The sequence below is a fragment of the Pteropus medius genome, unplaced genomic scaffold, assembly GCF_902729225.1.
Source record: "Pteropus medius unplaced genomic scaffold, Ma_sr-lr_union100, whole genome shotgun sequence".
Lineage (NCBI taxonomy): Eukaryota > Metazoa > Chordata > Mammalia > Chiroptera > Pteropodidae > Pteropus > Pteropus medius.
This window is the reverse complement of record NW_024356249.1, coordinates 6,209,707-6,230,342: the sequence shown is the minus strand read 5'-3', so window position 1 is coordinate 6,230,342 and position 20,636 is coordinate 6,209,707. Positions and strand designations below refer to the sequence as shown.

The 20,636-nt window shown below is 38.9% G+C and overlaps 1 protein-coding gene across 1 annotated transcript in view; it reads left to right on the top strand.

Annotated features, from left to right (window-relative positions):
• The window catches only part of LRGUK (leucine rich repeats and guanylate kinase domain containing), a 104,301-nt gene that overhangs the window by 9,881 nt on the left and 73,784 nt on the right, over nt 1-20,636 (top strand). Inside the window, exons 3-7 of the mRNA XM_039860919.1 lie at nt 1,130-1,211; nt 4,223-4,323; nt 7,806-7,887; nt 14,306-14,430; nt 18,504-18,647. Coding sequence (XP_039716853.1) covers nt 1,130-1,211; nt 4,223-4,323; nt 7,806-7,887; nt 14,306-14,430; nt 18,504-18,647 — 534 coding nt within the window. The remainder of the gene's footprint in view (nt 1-1,129; nt 1,212-4,222; nt 4,324-7,805; nt 7,888-14,305; nt 14,431-18,503; nt 18,648-20,636) is intronic.

Genomic DNA, 20,636 nt, shown 5'->3' with positions numbered 1-20,636 from the left:
CCTCCTTACATCTGAGCTATTACACGTGGAATTACTTTGCCTTCATAACCTGTCTTACTGAATACACTTTCTTAGTGTTGCCTGGTTTAGTGATTTTTTTCCCCCCTTATGTGTTAGTTATGTTATACGAGTTCTTTTGTTTGTTTTTTACTTTCTCTAATTACTTGTATAAACTTCAGTACGTATCTTCTCTCGTACTGAAGTCTTAAGTTTCTTAAAGGCACGATACAGTTCTTCACTATTGTATTTTTCATCACGCCAATCACAATGCCTTGTACATAGTAGGTTTTCATAGTATTTATTACTGTTTTAATGGCCTTCATTAAACACTCCTATCATTATTCTGTTTGAGAACCTGCTTATTATAATGGCACGTCACCGGTTAGCTTTTTCCAACTCTGACGTCACAAAGTAAAGCAGGGATAGGAGTCTTTGTTCCGAGGCACCAGATTCCCCTCCAGCCCCACTTGAAGTTCATTGGAAGCAAAATGTCATGGAAAGAATCTTGGACAAGGATTCAAGAGACTTGGTTCTGCTTCCCTGTCCCTAATTTGCTGTGTGATCTTAGGTAATGGACATACCTCTCTGTACCTCATATTTCTCATCTCTGCCCTAGGGATTTCACACGTTTGTTTGATCAGATAAGATTGTCGTGGGAGAGATTTGAAAATAAACCCTGGCGAAGTGTAGGCAGTGGTGGGGCCGATGATCCGATTAGGTGTGAACGCTCTTTAATGTCTCATTTAAATCCTAGGCAGTCACCTTTTTTTTTTTCTTCTACCTGGCAAAGGCTTTGGCTTTATTACTATTACACGTTTTTTAAAAATATAAAACTCTGTTCTGAAGGTCTTCATGACACTGCTTTCATTTGCCTTTTTAGTAGTATTTGTTCTTGCTAACAACACTAATTTTCTAAGCTGTTATTCAGAGGACTGCATTTTTTAAATGGGGCATGTAGTCTGTTTTGAGATCCTATTAGTGGGCTTCAGATTTTGTCCTCTCACATCTCTATTTTTGAAAGAAAGTCGGCATTTCTTTTGTCACCTGTTGTTTCCAGATGGTGTGAGAAGGCTGAGTACTACTAACCTGTTAAAGCAACATTAAAGTCTTTCACCTTTTATTTTCTCAGGGTTGTGATTTAACTGACATTAGCATTCTCAATGGATATGTTCACTTACAGAAGTTGGATCTTTCATTAAATAAAATTGAAGGTATGTAACTGTCATTCTAGTAAATTGATAGAGCACCGAATCATTTCAAAATTTAAGCTTTGCAGTATGTAATGTAGTTTAATACCACAAAACTTGATATAAGTGCTGTTGTGGACAATTTACATCTCGATCCTCCACCTCCATGTAGAAAAGGCACCAATGACTGATGACTATAGGAAAAGTCAAGGTCAGCAAACGCACAACATTATGCTGTGGTTCAGAGGCACTCAGTGATACCGAAGAATATCAGATGGAATGTTTGCTTTTTTCTTGTTAAGAGATGGGTCATTACTTCTTTAATACTTCTTGAATATTTGATGATTCCCTTTGCTTTCCCTTTATTAGTTTATTCAGTGTAGATGAATTAGTTTTCATTTTTTCCCTTTAATGGACTCTTTATTTTGCATTGCATCAACATTTTAATCCTGGCCAGCTACTTGTGTTCTTATTCGAGCATCAGTGACTCACAAATTAATTTTTTTCTTTACTTTTACTGTTGCTGTATATTTAGTGGATTCTTTAAACCTAACTTTGCTATTCATAGGTCTTTATAATCTATTTGCTGTGACACCTTGCTCACATTTAATGAAATTAGTCTCATTTTCTTCAAAGCTTGATCTTTGTTTCTAATTTTCTGATCTTATTTGAAGTTAAAGTATATAGTTTCTTTTCTTTAGACTTCTAGGAAAGGGAGCAAATTCTTATTTCTGCCCTGCTTTCTTCATTGACAATCAAATCTTTCCACTCCTTTCTTTAGTCTGTCTTTTTTATGACAATTAAATGTTGCTGATACAGTCTTCTCTGGCTTATTTTTTTTATCCCTCTCATATGACTGCAGTAATTAAAATCCACTTTCATTTCAGTGGCTCAGAAATATTCTAGTATATTTTAATTCTTAAAATGCTATTGTTTTGAAAAACTTTATTTTTTAGTTTTATAAGACTTGATGATGGAAAATTACAAACGTGTGTACAAGTATAGAGACTACTGTTATGAATATTCAGGTTCAATAATTATCAGCCCATTGCCTATCTTGCTTCATCTCTACCTCTCTGCCCCCATTCCCAGGATTATTTGAAAGCCAATCCCAGATGTCATATTATCGTAAAGACGTTTTTAGTGTTACCAGAAGGAGCTCTCCCCACACCTTCAAAGTTGGTTTCATTTACTGGATAAGGAATTGCAAAATGGTGGGAGGCTTCAACAATGCTAGTGCTAGTGAAGAAGAAAGAGATGTGGCTTCATACTTGTCACTTGAGCAAGGAGTCCACAGTTGCAAATGAAGCTTTCTTCTTCACATCAGTCTTCTTTAATCTTTTGTGGCTCATTTTATTAACTCATCAAATATTTGAGAACCTACTGTGTATAAGATACAGTATATTTTTCTTTTGGTGAAGACAGTTTTATTGATCTGATGTAGACCAGATCTCAACTTGCATCAGAATCACCTGGGTGTGTGTGTTAGGAAGGGGTTGCGGGGGCGGCGGGGGGCAGTCTGGTAAAACATAGATGACTACGCCCCTCCTTCAGAGTTTCCCATTCAGCAGATCTGGGGTGAGAACTGAGAATTTGAATTTCTGGTTAGTTCCTGGTTGAAGGTGATGCAGCTGGTCCAGGACACACTTTGGGAACCGGGCATGTAGATGTGAGGTGCTCCTGCCATCTGGTGGGCACAGAGGTCACTACACCAATTAGGGAATTAAAGGGCCTGCCTGTGTTGGAAGCCCGACAACACAGACCATGGGTTTTTCTGTTAGTGATTTGAGCATTGTCCATCTACAGGCTACGAAATGTACTTGCCATCTCTTTATCTCCATGTAAGATCAGCTCCAAGGGGGCACAGGGGCAATGGAGATTAAGAGTTGAGACCACTATTGACAGACACGGGGCTGAGCTCAAAATGGACAAATAGGCAAAACTTGTAAAGCAATGACAGTTTCTCCTTAAGTTTCCCCTCATAGTCAGCCCTCTTCTATTTGCTCTTTAATACCCACCAAAGTGTTGATGTCTCAATGTATTGTCCTTTCTAGAACAATTTCATTAAAAAAGACAGGCCCGAAAAGGTTGCGGTTTAGACCAGGGAAGAGAAGTAGAAACTGGTGAAGACCTTCTGGTTTCAGTGACTGTAACGGCTAGTTGTGTGAGCCGGACTGAGAGGAGAAGATGTTGTTATCATTACCGTTTTCGGATGGGGGAACAAATTCTTGGTACAGACAGAGTAGCAAATCCTCATCAGTGATTCCCCGAGTCTATTTCCCATTCATCCTCCTGTCCTGAAATGCTCCTGCTGTGAAGTGTTGGCCAAGGACAGTATAATGCTTTACTAATTTTATGTTTTCTATATAATTTCATTAGGAGTGAGTGTTAGTCCTTAATTAGTATTCAAGATTCAGAATATTTGCTTGGGATAAAATGTAAAACTCAGGCAGACATTTGAGCCAATCCAGAGTCGAAGTAAAATGATAGCAATAATTTAAATCGCTTCAAATAATTAACGAGATTTAGGATTAAGTCCAACTAAAACAAAGTTAAATTAAATTTATAACAAAGAAAGTTCTCTAATTGTGGGCTTTCTGAAAAGACCCAGTTCAGTTATTTAGGAGCTAATTATCAAGAGGATTATCTGAAGCTAGTTTGTCCTCTTTTCCTCCAAGGCTGATAATGTTTGAAGCATTTGACAGTTAACACCTTGTGGGAAAGTGAGCTGGGACACCCCGGAGGCCCCAGGCCCCAGGCCCCGTTATTTGTCCTTTGGCTTTCCTGGAAAGGGGATGGAAGGGGTAAGGAGGCCTTGGGGAAGAATGTTCAATTATTGGCTCATGGAGAGTTTTCCACACTTTGTGTGTGTGTGTGTTTCACACACTATTCACTTCACTCATCTGGAATAATGAAGATGTGCTTGCATCCAGCATAATTTTTAAATGTTCTGATATAATGTAGCTGTTTTTTATGACTTTGTCTAATTTTTATTTTATCGGCTTACCTTATTCTGTATTTATTTCTTCCCACAGATTTGTCTTGTGTGAGTTATATGCCTTATCTTCTGGAACTTAATGCTTCTCAAAATAAACTGACTACATTCTTCAATTTCAAGCCACCCAAAAATCTCAAGGTAGATCAATACATCGATTATGTATGTTAACTTGTTTGCAAAGTACATTAGTAAACAAAACGGCACTAAAATAGAAAATTCAGAGAGAATAAGATATAGGTTTAAATAGTGTAAGTGTCTGAAATGAAATAAAAAGAGAGAAAATGGAGATGGTCTGTCAATAGTTAATCTTTTTACGAAGCTTTGCTAAAACCTAGTGTTCAAGCCAAAGAACTAAGTCCTTTCTGTTCTCTCTCCCTCATTTAAATACTAATTATTATTTGCATGTTTTTATTATAGCAGAATTAAACTCTGAACCAGGTTTGGGGGAGCAGCTTGCTCTGCTGTAGAGCGCTGTGTCTTGTGCTTCAGTGTGCCCACAGATCACCTGGGGTTCTTGTGGAAACGACACAAACTCAGGAGGTCTGGGGTCGGGCCTGGGACTGTTATTTCGAACAACATTCATGGACCGCATTTAGGCAGACAGGCCAGGGAGTAGTCATTCCCAAACTTTTCTGCATGCTGCAGTCACCTGGGGAGTTTTAAAAACCACTGATGCCTGGATCTCACTGCCAGAGATTCCGATTCAAGTGGTCCAAAGTAATGATGGGGCTTTGGAATTTTGTAAAGAACATCAGAGCGGCTCTGATGTGCTGACACATTTGGGAAAAGAAACAGTGCCACAGACTTTGGGGTTAGTGTTCTCCTCCTGGACTCAAATATGTATTTTAAAAGTTTCTTTTTTTTAGGAATGGACATCAACTATTGCCTTTTATTAGCTACTAGTTTTATTTCATTTACAAACCAAATTAACTTAGATCCAAAGTATCCTGCCGGTGTCCGCGCAGATGTGGCTTTGCGATCGGGCGGCGTGGACTCGGGCCAGTGTGGCACCCTTCATAATTCTTCCGTAGCTTCACATCACTCCTTTTTGTTATCAACAGTGGGTTTTTTTTTCCCCCTCTTTGAAATTATAGTTATTGCTAGGGTGACATTCCTTTGTCCAAAGAAGCCGGACGAGGTGCCTGCTTTGACCCCGCGTGGGGCCGCACGGTCTCCAGGTTGTCAGGAATTGCACTTACAGGGCTGTTTTCATTCTCCCCGCTTTGCTTTCGCATTCTGCTCTGCCCCAGCCCCAGGGGAATCAGTCCGGGCAACAGCTGACCTCTTCCCTGGGAAACACTTCCTTGGAGTGCCTTCCATTCATACCCGTTCCTCACCCTTTCGTAAAAAGATGCCACGAATGAATAAAAACATATCAGATACCCCATATTTTTTTTAAGAGGAGTTTTAGGTTCACAGCAAAATTGAGAAGAAGGCATAGATTCCCCACGTTCCTCCTGCCCTCACTCAGGCACAGCCCCCCGCCCCCCATCAGCATCCCTCACCGGAGCGGCGTGTTTGTTACAGCTGATGAACCCACACGGACACATCATTGTCACCCAAAGTCGTCGTTTACGTTAGCGTTTCTCCTGGTGTTGCACATGCTAGGGGTTTGGACAAATGCATAACGACATGTGGATGGATGCATATCCATCATACGGCAGATAACCCATCTTTAAGTTTCCTGGGGAATTAAGAGCAGCTATACCGATGATTTAGAGAACTGCTCCTATATGTCAGACCACCCAGCGAGGGGCTGGGAGAACCCCGTGTGAGCCTGGAGGCGGGACGAGGGGCGGGGAACAATTGAGGCCACCTGGTGTTTCCAGTGCAGTGTCTTATTTAATCCTCCCAACAAAGCCGTGAGGCCGCTGGAATTGTCTCAGTTTACAGATGAGGACGCTGAAGTACGGGAAGGTTGGGTACCTAATCTTTACTGGGAGGTCCAGGGCTGGGATTGAACCTGATGGCTGAGACCCAAAGCCCATACCTTCCCAGTGAACCAGGCTTGTATACAAGGTCCCACCCTCTGGGGAAGCTCTGCTTCCTTTTTATTGTCTGTAAAGCTCGTGCCACAAGCCAGAGCCAGCTTACTTTTCCTGAGGAGCAGGAGCTTGGAATTCCACTCGTTTTGGCATTTCTTAGAATGCTTTCGCTCTTGGCGAAGAAGGTTCATTTGATTTGATGGGATCTTCCTCCCAGTTCTGGTGTCCAGTGCAGCTCCCAGTGGGAGTCAGAGCAACGTCATAACCCTTTTAAGGTCTCTCGACACACCTAGAGTCGTAGGTGCCTGGAGGACACAGTATTGGCACATAGCCCTGAAACGGGGCGTAGTTGGACAGACAGCACGAGGTGATACGGGCTACGGCAGAAGAATGAAAGGCGTTGATGAAAAAGTGCCAAGTACAAGGGAGCTCAGATAGTTATGTTTACTTTTAGTCTATCATCACTATGTAGAAGAAAAAAGGGAACACGAAACGCCATTTACACTCATGACAACTGACTTCTTATTTTCAGTCATAATATGCATTTTACAAGTTGCAGTTTGTATTTGCATAAAGTTTTGTGCCCTGAGTTTTTTTTTTTTACTTAACACGTTTGCACATTTCTATTCCCATGGTCCCTTTCACTGACTTCGTACGTAGTCTTGTTGCTGTATTGTAATCTCCTTAACCTATTTTCTCCTCTTACCACTTGAGTCGTTTTTAATTTTTCTTCTTTTTAGAATTCAGTATTTAAAGTTTTTAGTGTTTAAAGTATTTAGTATTTAATGCACTGCTAAAATAATGTTAATGCATTTGGGGGATGGAATCCCTGTTTAAAAGGGTACAAGAAGATAAGAATAGTGCTTATTATAGAATTGCTTGACTGTTTTGCAGAAAAATGACTATAACGTGCCCAGCACATTCTCAATGCAGTGTTTCTAAAAAGTTGAGATTTTCATTGCTTTTTTAAAAAACATCACTATTTAGTCTTTGCCAGTAGGTGAATAATTAAATGAAATTATTTAATGTTGTATTTCTTTAGTCTCATATTTTTGACTACGAACAACTGATGTTGCTGAAAATGTTTTTCTAAAATAGTTCATGCCGAAAACGGGTGTTAAGTTGAAGAGATATAGCCTGAGGAATGAGTAAGAAAGATTTTTCTGGCGTTTAGGGAGTGACATGGGAGAATATATCGACATAGAAATAGAAAGGCAAAGAGAAACAAGATATGCATGCAAACTAAGTGAAGACAGCTTAGTGGGCATTAGAGAATCTTAAAGAAATAGTGGTAAGTGAGGGCGAAATTGAGGTAAATCCTGAAGAAGATCAAGAAAGTTTAAAATAAATGCTGAAACGGAGAGAGCAGCTGCCGGAATTGGGTGTTCAGGTCGTGGGGATGGATGTCTGCTCTGGCCATGAGGAAGGGGTCTCCATCGCAGGAACTCTCAAAGTGGACAGACAGCATCCCGGTTAGAAAATGATGCATTATGGGGAAATATTTTACCTTTAGCGTGTTTTCAATAACGAATTCTAACTCTATACCCAGAAACACATTCTTCTTGTGCGTTTAATTATCGTGGTTAAGATGAATGAAAAATAAAGTATGACATATTGTTCTCTTTTTCTCTTCAGAAGGTGGATTTTTCCTGCAACCAAATTTCTGAAATGTGTGATTTGTCAGCATACCAGTCTCTCACTAAACTAATTCTGGACAGTATCCTTTGAATGAGTAAAGGGGAAATTCTGGTTAATAGACCCATTAATAAATATGTACCAGATGACATGGAATGGTACCAGATAAGCAGTTTATCAGAGATGGGTTACTCATTTAAATGATTAAGAATTGATAGTCACAAAATGAGGGAAGATGTTTTTATTTACCAAGGAATAAGACTGCAAGTCAAAGCTTACACCTGAAAAGCTAAGTAAGATAGTCATTCTGATAAACGTAGGCTTATTTTTAATTCTAGAACCAGACAAGTTCTGTTTTAACTGACTACCTGCTTCAGATTTACTTAAGCTTGCATTCTATTTTATATAAATTCAGTGTCTGAAAATCCAGATGTACTCATAAAGAAAATTAGTGATTTTTTTATTTTACAAAAGAATTCACACTAAGGTTCTCTAGTGTATTTAAACTATACTTTCATTAAAATATAATAATAACTTGATTTGCAACCAACTTCAGGAACAGATACATTGCATGACTCAGGCTCCCATGCAAACGGCACCTACTCTGAAGTAGGCATGCCCCAGCTTCTGGAGCCGAAGGGGTTAATCGGAGATCCGTGAGTTTAATGAGCTTGAGTCTCTTTACACCAGGGACTAGTGTTCTCTGGGTGATAAGGGAGCCAGCCGTGCCTTCTAGTTCTCAGTAAGTATCTTTCCACCCACCTGAGGATTTTCGAGGCAGGGCGGGTACCTCGTTCCAGGGATGGGACAGCAGCCAGCACACACTACGCTTGTAATAAGACTGAGATGTGGGGAGAACGGAGGGTACATTTTCTTGTTTTCTTTTTCTTTTTTAATTACAGTTGACATTCAATATTGTTTTATATTACTTTCAGGTAGAAGGTACATTTTCTTGAAGACATACAGTAGGAAAAAAACTTTTACTCAAATATGATGGAGAGCTTAGAACATAGGCCACACCCTTTAGAACTTGTATGTGAAAATGGGCAATTTGGACAAAATTTAAGAAATCTAAAAATACCAAGGGTTGGAACATATAGATCAAGAGGATCTCTTTTTATCTTGCTTATGGGTATGAAATTAGTTCAACCGCTTTGGCAAACAGTTTTATCCTAGCTTGTAAAGTTAAACATCTAAATTCCCTATGTCCTAGCATTTTCATCCCTACATATGGAAAGTTTAGCACACGTGCACCTGGAGGCTTGTATAAGAGTTAAGAATACTCATAGCAGCATTGCTTAAATAGCAAAAAAATTGAAACTGCCCAAATGCTCAATGATAGAGAAAGCATAAATTATGGTACACTCACACAATAGCATATCATACGGTAGTGAAAATGAGTGAATATATTTCCATGCAGTAATCAGGAGGGATCTTACTAAAGTAATATCACTTAGATATAAAACCGATGGGGAAAGGGACGAGGAAATAGACAATTCAGCATGGTGGTTATCTCTGAGAGGGCGACACCATGATGCTACAGGAGAGATGTGCAGAGATGGATATAAGTTAATGTTCTCCTTGGGTTGGGGGTGGTGGCGATGGTGGCGGCGTCAAGACTCTTCATGACATTTTAATAAGTAAACAGCAGGCCATGTATGGGCAAATGATTTACCTGTGTCCATTAAAACATTTAAAAGCCTGAAAATTAGAAATTAACTTCTGCGGAAACAATTATTTACCAAACCGTGGCTACGTCAGAATCCCCCGGAGGACTTATTAGACACCTGTGGCTGGCCCCGTCCTCAGAGCATGCGAGGACGTGGGTCTGGGGTGGTACCGGAGAGGCTACATTTCTCACGAGTTCCCAGTTAATGCTGATGTTGCTGGAGTGAGGACCGTGCTTTGAGATCCTCAGCTCTAAGCCACTCAGCCCTCTGGCATGCTTGCCTTATCTGGTGTCACCCATTTGTCCTTTGTTGAATACTTTAAAAATTTGACTGTTATCTTTTTTAAACTTTTTATATTTGCTTAGGCTTTCCTTAGTGGGCTTATGTGACTTTTCTACTTGAAGGAAAAAAAAAAAGTGTCTTTTTCTTTAAAATGAAGTTAAATAAAAGTATAATTATCAATATAAAAAAAAAACAGAACAATTATTTAAAATAAAAACAAATTTAATCAAGCTAGTAATACTGACTTTGCGAGCAGGACATTATATTAATGCTTCAGAGTGAATTAAATAAATCAGCTTTGTAGCTTATTATGCTATTTTGTCCTTCCATATGTGGATAACTGGTGATTAACTGATAATCATCCTAAATTGCAAGATGATAAACTTTGCCAAGGGTAAATAAATGTATTTATTCTTGAGAAAGAATGCAGTTTATTTCTACCTATAAATGCTAACTAGTTCACTGGGATTTATTTTATGATTATAGACTCATGGAATTATAAAAAGTGATTCACAGACTTTTTAAATCCGGACAGGACTTTAGAGATCATCTAGTGCTAACTGTTATTTTATGGAAGAGGAGCTCAAGACCCAGGGAGGTTCAGTGACTTGTCCAAGATTATTTGGTAAATGGTTGAACTGAGACAGCCTTCTAGATCTCATCGTTTTTCCCATGTTGCAGTTCATCGAGTAATTACTACTTTTATCACATCGCCATTTAAAGTGTGTGCAGGCTGCATTTCTTAGAGAGTTTCACTCCTATAGTGAAGAACATTTTTCACTGGAAAGGTGATATAGATCTTTGAGGATTGGTTTTGATTAAAACCATCATTGGGGTTCTCGCCACTAAGAAAATGGTGATGGATTTCCTACTTATTTCTCAGTAACTGTTTTCCATACACCTGAACCATATTTTATGATCGTAGACAAATGAATAAGAGCGAATTCTGAACTAGTGAATAATTCATGTCAAGCACCGTACCCTACTGACAGCATTGCCAAAATGTAAAAATATATCGTTGGGCTTTTCCCTAGCTGTAAAGTTATGCTTATGTGCCACCGGGTTCCAGTCAGTCTTCATGAGGATCTAAAATTCCACTGGAAAAAGGTTTATTCCCAGAATAGAAAGCTTTAGAGCTGGAATGCACTATGTTTATTTTGGGTTCTTTGAGTCTCTCCTGATAGTGGCCTTTTAAAATTAAAATATACAGAAGAGGATTAACCCGGTAAACTAATTCATCGTAATAGATTATATTCCTTCCCTAAGAAATACCATGAAAGAGTAATGTCAGGAGGAAGGGCAAGTGACATTTCATGAAGGTTCTTAAAATAAGGAAAACAGGAGCTTGGGGAGATAAAGGTATTCCTGAAAGCAAGCTACGAATTCGGAGCTCTAGGGACCCGTCCTGCATATTGACCGTTGCCATTGCTGGCTGTCACATAGGATGTGACTGTGGGCGTCATCGGGGAAAAGCTGCAGTGCCACCATTAAAAGGACTCTTTACTCAAGAACCTGACCAATTTATAGTGCCTGGCACTCCTGGGCATTTAAAGGGGACTGAGGAGTTGGGACATAGGAGACACTTTTTTGAAGCGTACGTGTTTCTCAGCAGAGATGCCTGGTCGGTTCCTGACCCTTAGCCTGGTGCGGTGAGTCTCGGGAGTGGGAGCTGCAGAAGCTGTGGCTGTGATTGCAGTGATGCCTCTGTGTTCCTCCTCCTCTCGTCCCTTGCAATGCTAGTTTCGTAAAACATGACTTGCCGTAGTCAGAGCTGCTCAACTGGATGTACCAAGGGAACTGTGGTTAGCCTCTAACGTCTTGGAAAATTGCTGTATACACAAATAAACAAGCTTTCCTTTTCAATTCTCATTATCTCTTTATAGTTTCAGGATTCTTGTTTTCTGATCCTTGCCTGCTTCTCGTGGGAAGGCTTCCTGGCTCAGCTACCCACAAACATCCATTACACTTTTTGTCATAATTCAGAGTATCTTCAGTTCGTTTGGAGCAGAGCAACCAGGACCGTCACACTCCTGAAATGGGACTTAAAGACTATTGCTCCCTCTGCTAAATTGAGACAGATGGCCATCTGAAGTTTTCCTTGCCAGAGATTGCCTACTCAGAGAATATTTTATTTCCTCTATGGCTGTGTGAGAGTTTAATATCCTGTTTCGTACATATCACATCCTTTGTTACAATCGGTATCTGCAGAAATATGGGCTGGGTTTTTTTTGTTTGTTTTTGGGGGTTTTGTTTGTTTGTTTGTTTAGTTACAGAGTGATTATTTATATAGCCCAAAGAAAATGGAAGCAGAAAGGAGCATGGTGTTTTTGAGCGTAAATGTCTATTTGTAGAGCTGTTCTGGCAGAAAGCTTTGTGAAAGTAGATTCGAAAATGAGTATGATGACAAGCAGAACTGTGCTTCTGCCCAATGACTGAGTCCGAATGAAACCAATGAAGAAAATCTAGGAATTTCTGATTCATTTGGCAACATCTTCTCATCCTTGTTTCTAGTTTCCTAATTTACCTCTTTCTGTGGCCTGGGTCTTTTCAGAATCCATCCTGGTCTCGAAGTTTCCATTTTGTGCTGTTGGCCAGGTGGTAGAGGATGTGATTCCTTGGCCTCGCTTGCTTGTAATTTACTAGTGACAGCAATGCCTTATAACTGTAGGTGCTTTATGCCTCCTGCAACTCACTCATGCCCGTTTCCTAATGCTTTCTCATGATCTTACTTTTGGCCTTCCTGGCAACCTGATATTACCTTCGCTTTACAGATGAAACATCTGAGCAGAGAGTAGTTAAGTCGCATCGCTAGTAAGTAGCAGAGTTAGGGTAATTGCAAGTAATTATGAGGCAAAATATATGGTTGTGTGATGCTTATGATTCTTTCCTTTCTAAAAACGTCGATCCTATGATTCATGGAAGGAGATAGCTGAGGGGTATAAAACTAACCAGAAAAGGCTGTGAGGAAGAAATGGTTTGTCTAGAGTGGATACGAAGAAGCGGCATTGCTGTGACATATTTATAATTATGGTAGACACTGCAAAAATGCCTCCCAAGTGGCTATCTCATAACGAACCCTCCTACCCAGTAGTGTGGAAGTATCTGTTCTTTAGAGCCTTTAAATGTTTGCTCAGCTCATGGGTGAAGAATGACATCTTGTCTTATGTTCTCTGACCACAGGTGAAGCAGAGTGCCTTTTCACGAGTTTATTAGCCACTTGGATTTGCTCTTCTGGGCATTTCCTGGGAACATCCTGCACATATTCTTTCTCCATTTTCTATCGGGTTGACTTTTTTTCCTATCAGTTTATGGTCATACTTTATATATTCTAGATAGCAGTCCTTTGTCAACTAAATATGTAGAGAATATGTTCTTCCAATGTATCATTTGTACTTACTTACATGATAAAAAAAAAAAGACAATAAGATTATCTGTCAAAAAGAAATAAGATGTTGGTTTAATGTAAATGTTACAAAAGAAAAGAAAAAAGTGGAATTTGAAATCGAAGTCATGAAGAATGTGAAGGGTTTAGAAAGGAATAGAAAAGCAGCATGAAAAATAAAAGGTATCACTGCCAGGTAAGAAAGTTCTGGTATATTCTAGAACTATTCAGAAGATAATACAAAGGGGGTAGAATTAGAGATGTCTCATTGGATTATAATGGGGATGGAACTGGATAAATAGGTGTTACTTAAAGTGAAGGGCCTGAAATGCCAAAGTGAGGAATTTGGAATTCGTCCTGTGAGATTTTTTTCAGTTGAAGCATGATATCCAATCAGTATTTTGAAAATATTAACCTGACTGCAGTGTGTAATGTGACTTGGGGACAGGATTTTAGGGGTATCCATTGGTGCTAACGCTGAACTAAGTTGCAGAGGAGTAAATGAAAAGGAAAGGAATAATTAAAGAGATCTTTTAAAGCAGCTGCGAGGATGGAACACAGAAGTTAAAATTTGAGCGATGAATAGAAACTTAATCAATGGATGAGGAAATTAAGGTAGAGCATAGGCCTCGTTTATTTTAAAGTGAGAAGAGAAGCCAATGTAGACAGAAAGAAAAGGCTGTTCCTCTCCACGTCAGGGTATTGGTTTTTCTTTACCTCCATTTGCTCGATGCCATTTCTCAGGCCGTTACCCCGCTTTTGAGGATGGTAGAGCTTGCTGCCCGTTGCCTGTCCAGTGCAGCCCTGTATTCCGAGGCCCTGCCTGAGGGAAAGCACGAGGGTTCCTCGTGGAGACTGAGGAACCAAGGGAGAGCACGCTGCCACAGGGAGGGGCGGCGAGACGGCTCTGAAGTGCCTTTCCTCACCGATTAAATGAGTCACGTATGAACGAATGCAGACGCAGCGGAGCCATGCCTTTAAAATGTTTAATTTCAAGTGGTGCTAATATTAACTTCTATATATATTTCAAGATTTAGTGTTCATCCTATAGTGGGCATATAATTAATTCTGCTCTGTCTGTGCTATTGTCTGATTTAACACTGATTCCCTCTTTTCTTCAAAATGTTTCTAATGACATTTTCCTTAAACGTAGTCATGGTACATAGACAATCAGATAGAAGAAATCAGCGGCTTAGAGCTATGCAGCAGCCTGACTCACCTCAGTCTGGCCAAAAACAAGATCACAGCGATTAATGGCTTAGGCGTGTTACCGATCAAAATCCTCTGCCTGGTGAGTCTAACAAAAAATGTTACTCTTTAGAAGGGTTAATCTGTTTGTAAATGTACGAATTATAATTACTTACGAATTTTTCATTTTGTAAAAAGAATTCCTTAATGAAATGTTATTGTCTTCAGTTTCGAGTATCCGGTGGGGGTGGGGTGGTGTGTGTGTGTGTGTGTGTGTGTGTGAGAGAGAGAGAGAGAGAGAGAGAGAGAGAGAGAGAAAGAGAGAGGGGAGAGGGAGGAGGGATCAGTATTTCATGCCAAAGTGAAGTGATTTTCTAATCTGGTATCCAAATTCAACTTTTAAAAAATTGACTTTTTACACTGAGAAAGAAAGGTATGCTTTTAACAATTATTTAAAAATAGATTTTATAGTGTCTTATTGATGAAAGAGCATTTAAGCATGGTATTTATTGCTGTTAACACTTTGGCTTTCAAATTAACCATAAGATGTTCTCTGGGCATTGAATTTTGCCAGTCCTTTTATATTAATATATACCAGTCTCCAATTCTGGCAAACCAGAATTAGTGCTAAGAAAAAATGAACAGTTCCAATCAGAGAGTTTAAACTTGTTTATTTTTTCCCATAGAGAGCACTCGTCTTAAGCTATGTGATGTGCTTTGTGACTGTGACTCAAAGAAAATACAGATAATTTACCAAAAAATCAGCAGGATCATAATAGTCCCAAATACACAGTATTTCTGAAATAACAACAGAGCTCACTAATTTTGGGGGCTGATAATATAGTTTGTAGATTATCCAAGAATCTCTCTTCTTCCTTTCCTCCTCCCTCCTACTTAATTTTTTTTATTATTATTCTTAGTTTCAAGTATACAGTACATTGGTTAGACATTTATATAGTTTATAAAATGATCCCCCTAATTGCTCTTCCCCTCCTACTTCTTAACTTCGGGTGGCTTTGCTGTTCTTTATTATATCTGTCACAAAGTGGGCAGAGAGGATTTTAAACCATGAGATGGTAGTGTATTAATTTTCTATGTGAACCATCCCACAGGAGAGTGTTGAACTGTTGTTTGAAATGACATCTTGGGTTGTCTGCAGAATTTCGACATTCAGTAGACTATTCCTATCTTATTTAGCCACAAATAGCTGAAGGTTAGCTATGTGTTCATTTTCTCCCCGCAGCTCGGAGTTCAAAGTGCTTTTCTAAGACCCCTCACCCCTCACAATGAGTCAGGCGGGGGTGAAGTGCTGGTTCCCAGCACCAAGGATGGCAGCGAGGCGTGGGAAGGTTCACTAATTTCCCTGCGGGGTCATGCTTTCTGCCCACTAAGGCACGTTTAGCAAAGCATAAATGAAAATGAGTTTGATAAGTTGGATTGCAGATTGAAAAATTACCAAAGAAAGTCACATTTTGCAATCATGACGATTTGAAGGCGTCTCGGCGGCACGCACTGCTCCATCCTCAGCTCGTTAGACCCTCTCCTTTTCCTTGCGTGTCTCTTCTGTGTCGGCCTCCCGTTAACCTGCAGTGGGGTGTGGTGTCTGGAAAGGGATGTGGGGGTGCGCTTAAGGGAACGAGAATCGAACTCATTGTTAAGAAAAACAACACATAGCACTTTCATCCTAAGAGTTTGTGTCAATAACTAAATAAGTAATCCACGTTGACAGCTTTGTGTCTCGAGTAGCTTTTAGAAAAAAGCATGAGATTTATTTCTTTTTCTACAAATAGATTGAGATTGTTCTCAGTCCCCGCCCCTACTACTCAAGATGAACTAGAAAATACAGAATGTACCATCATTCATTTTCCTTAAAAATCTGAGAATAAGGTTTTCTCTTCCATATGTTAATAAAATACATAAAGTGACACACATTTGTGTCAGCAGTTTTTAATGGTTTTATTTTTTTAATTTGTGGAATCAGAAGACTAATTGCCTTACTACTGAAAATCATTCCTTTTACGATTTATAGAAGAAAGAACAATTCACTGTCACGTGAATAGTTAATTGTCTATCATCACCTTTCATGATAAATGTAAGGGGAAAATGTGGTTCATTTACGGACTAGTGTGACGACCACCTCCCATAGCAAGTAAGAACAAGGCAGTTCAGATTTTAAATTGTATTTTGTCTTAGTAAGAAGCATTTGCCGTTTCCCTCCCAAACTGGGAGCTGAAGAATATTTCTCATTTTGCGTATTTAAGAAAACGGCCTCTTTCTAAAGGCCACCTTTACCCTACTAATCATGACAAAGCAAGCAAGAACTGATCATGGATGCCCACTTAGAGGAGCGATGTATCAGTTTCTCTGAATTGGATAAAGGGTTTCACTAGATGGCTTTCAACTCGGAAATTCTGTGATTCTGAATATTTCTCTATTCTGCTTTCTTTTATGACCGTAGGGTATCTAATTAAACTTTTCTATGCCTCTGTCTACTCTTATGCATCTACCACTTTGCAAGCCATCAGAGACACTGTGAAGAATTATTATGGGCTATCTTCCACATCTACACACTTCAAAGTTCTTTGGGAAGAATATTGTATATAAATTTGATTTGTGGGCACATTTTAAATTGGATATTGAGGTCTTATTTCAATGAGTTAAATTAATGTGGATATTATGTTAAGTTTAGTGTCATTTTTTTCTTTTCTATTACACTTCCTAGAACTTTTTTGAACCTTGAACACTAGGAAATTTGACCTAACTTAGGCAAATTGGGTTATGAGTATTTTTTCCTTCTTCTTATGGAATTTTTCAAACATATAAAAAAAAGAAAATGGTTTAATGAGCCCCCATGTACTGTCACCCAACTTTATAGATTATCAACATTCTATTAATATATTTTAAAGAGCCATAAATTATATTAATGAATGCAACTCTTGCTCATTATTGAGGTGAAATCATATGAAAAATAGGATGAAAATGAGTTCTTGCCGTTAAATGTACCAGGAAAAATATTGCAGATGGAAGAGAATGCCATAATTTAATTTTTTAGTTTTTAAGTGCTTACTAAAAGTTTTGAAAGCTGAAAGATGAGCATAAGATGAATTGAAACCTCAAATTTCTCTTTATTATGATTCTCGATTTAATCTAGAAGTTTAATTTAACTGTGGCATATTCTTATTCCTCAAGGTTAGGGAAACCAAGGAACTATGAGTATGTTGGAAAATATGCAAGAAAACAGAAATTACTGTTAGCACCACAGTTTGCTGTGCGTATATAGGGTTGGGGAAGAGGACGACTTTTGAGTCTTGAAACTGAGTCTTGAAACTTTCCTATGTGTCAGTTATGGAAGAACTTTGTCTGGTTATCTATTGTCGCATAGCAAGCCACCCCAAGTGCAGTGGCGTAGAGAAATTTTATTAGCTAGCAGTTCCGCAATCTGAACTGGATTCAACTGGGTGATTATTCCGCTGGTCTTGCCTCATTCAGCGGACAGATTGGCTGGGGGCCAGGCTCAGCTGGGATGCTGGAATGGCTGAGTTTTTCCTCTCTTTTTAGTCTCAGAGCCCCTCTCCACGTGATCTCTCCTTCTGCATGTGATCTCTCCACAAATGATCTCCAATAGAGTAGTAGAGTTCTCACATTTCAGCTCATGGCTCCAAGACTCAAGAGGAAAAGCTGCCATGCCTTCGTAATTCTTAGACTTGGAACTGGCACACTTCTGCCGTATTCTTTTGATTGAAGCAAGTCATAGGTCCAACCTAGATTCATGAGGAGAGAACTGCACTAGAGCATGTGTCAGGCTCCCATAGCCCTCATATGAAATGTTTCTGAAACTGACAATATTCAAATGGTTTACCGCGATGCTGGCAAAAGAACTGCATTAAATTTGATTTCTAAAGATAAACCTTAGGTTTTAGGTTATGCAATGTGAAAAGCTTATCCTACCTAGCTTTTGTCTGTCCTACTGATTTGAACATTTATGTTGCTTTAAGTTAAGTGAAAACATGTATATGTGTTCAGGAAAGTGAATGATGAAAATGGAGTGGGAGATGGCGGACAAGAATGGCTAACTGATTTTAAGAGATTCGGGGCAGTCTCCAGAACGAAAACTTGTCATTACACTTTTTCCTACTAGAGGCCTTTAAGACACTGAGAGTATTTTATCAATTTTAGAGCCATAACCAGATTGAGAAGATCACAGGTTTGGACCAACTACAAGCCCTGCAGATCCTGGATCTGTCCCACAATCAGATCATTAGCTTCCAAGGCTTAGAGAACCATGACTTCTTGGAAGCGATCAATCTGGAGGATAATAAGGTAATGTCATACTTTATACATCTGGGTCTCAGTGTCTACATTAAAAGGATATATTAGGACCCATTAGGGGCTTCTCAAGGGCTGTTGCATTAAATGCCGGCTTAGAAATGTCATTCTTCTAGAGCAATAGGTGAAGAAGGGCTGTTCTTTTTTTTAATAAATACTTACAGTTTTTAATTTTGGAAAATTCGAAGGATCCTAATTACACTGTTGTAAAGATTTGAGCTGCAACAAAGTGCACATGACTTTCTGAAGTAAATGCGTTCCTGTGAAATTTTGTGTAGAAAGATAGCATTAGGAATGTCCGAAATGTCACAGCAGGGAAACGTAGACATGAGGATAACCTCAGGCCGGCTGCCCATGCCCACCTTTTAAAGAGAAGAGATACAAGAAGTGAATTCTGATGTCCCACTGGGAACAATAGTGTGTGTTTCTAGTCCGTATGAGTTGGGATTGGACTTTTTCAAATTTCTGTATCTGGCTCCATGCACATTACTTTACAGATCATGTAAATTGGCTTTCACTCTTAATTGCCCTTTATGTTTTAATAAAACATTTGTACTCCTAATCGTGGTGTTTTAAGTTGGTACCCAGAGCCGACTTCTTATGCAATAAGATCTACTTTGCAATTTTATTCCTATTGAGTACTTTATCACAGTTTTGGAAAGGATTTCATAAGGACATCAATTGTTATTTCTTCTTGAAAATCAAATGTTCTGCTGACCCTGAAGGAGACATTGTTCTTAATGGGGGTGGAATGTGACACTGTGCAGACTTTTCCATGTTCAGTGACAGTGCTGATCAGCTGTGTCTGATGACTCTTGCTCCAGTGAACTTCCATCATCTGTCAGGTTTCGAAAAATCAAGAAAAGGCAGTCGTTAGATCTGGAGAGAAGTGGACATTTAATCACAGACAGAACTGTTCATCCTCATTCTCATTTGATTTGTATGTTAAATGGTCTTGTCAACTTTAAAGTTAAGTCTAATGGATGACTTTTGTTCACTGTGCTGTCTGTCTTTTGGAGTCAGCGTAATCTCTCTCTCATGGTTTTAGTGTCTTTTTCATGAAATCACCATTAACATGATTCTCACGTGTATACAAGAAGCGTTGGAAAAGTAAAATGCACTCATTAAATCCTAACTCAGTGCATCTCCGGATTCAGGAAAAGCAGTAATGGTAATACTAATACTAACAATCGTGATATTCATTTAATACTTATGCACAAGCCTCTGTACTAAGCACTTTACATATATCTCATTTAATCCTCATTATAACCCTATTATCACTGTTTACAAATGAGAAAACTGGGGCATAGAGAAGTTAAGTAACTGGCCCAAAGTTGGTTATTGAGCAGATAGCAGAGCCAGGGTTCAGAATGGTTTGCCTCCAGAGTCAGTGTTCTTAACCCCAGAGGATAATACAGTAAATGAAACGCCAGTGGCCCTCTCAGCAGAAAAATGTATGATGTAATGCTGTAGAAGAGTGCTTTCTGATAAAAATACAGTGCAAACCATAAACGGGAGCCACATATGCAATTTTAAATTTTCTAGTAGCCACAATAAAAAGGTAAAACAGGTGAAATTAATTTTAGCAATGTTTTATTTAGCCCAGTACATCCAAAATATTATCATGTCAATGTGTAATCTACATTTAAAAAATTATTGATGAGATATTTTATATTCTGTTGCTTCGTACTAAGTTTTTGACATCTGGTGTGTATCTTATACTTACTATACATTTCGTTTCATCTTGGCCATATTCCAAGTGCTAAGTAACCACATGTGGCTAGTAAATACCGTATTGAACAGTGTTGGTCTAGAATGACTTAACGAATAATATATTGTTTTCTTCCATTTCAAAAGACTTTTCAAATTACATTTAAAAGTTTAAATGTAATTTGAAAAGTTTAAGGAAAAAAGGGATATCATTAAGTAAAGAAAGGAGTTGATAATTTTCAAATGTTAAAGAGACTCCATTAAAAAAAAAAG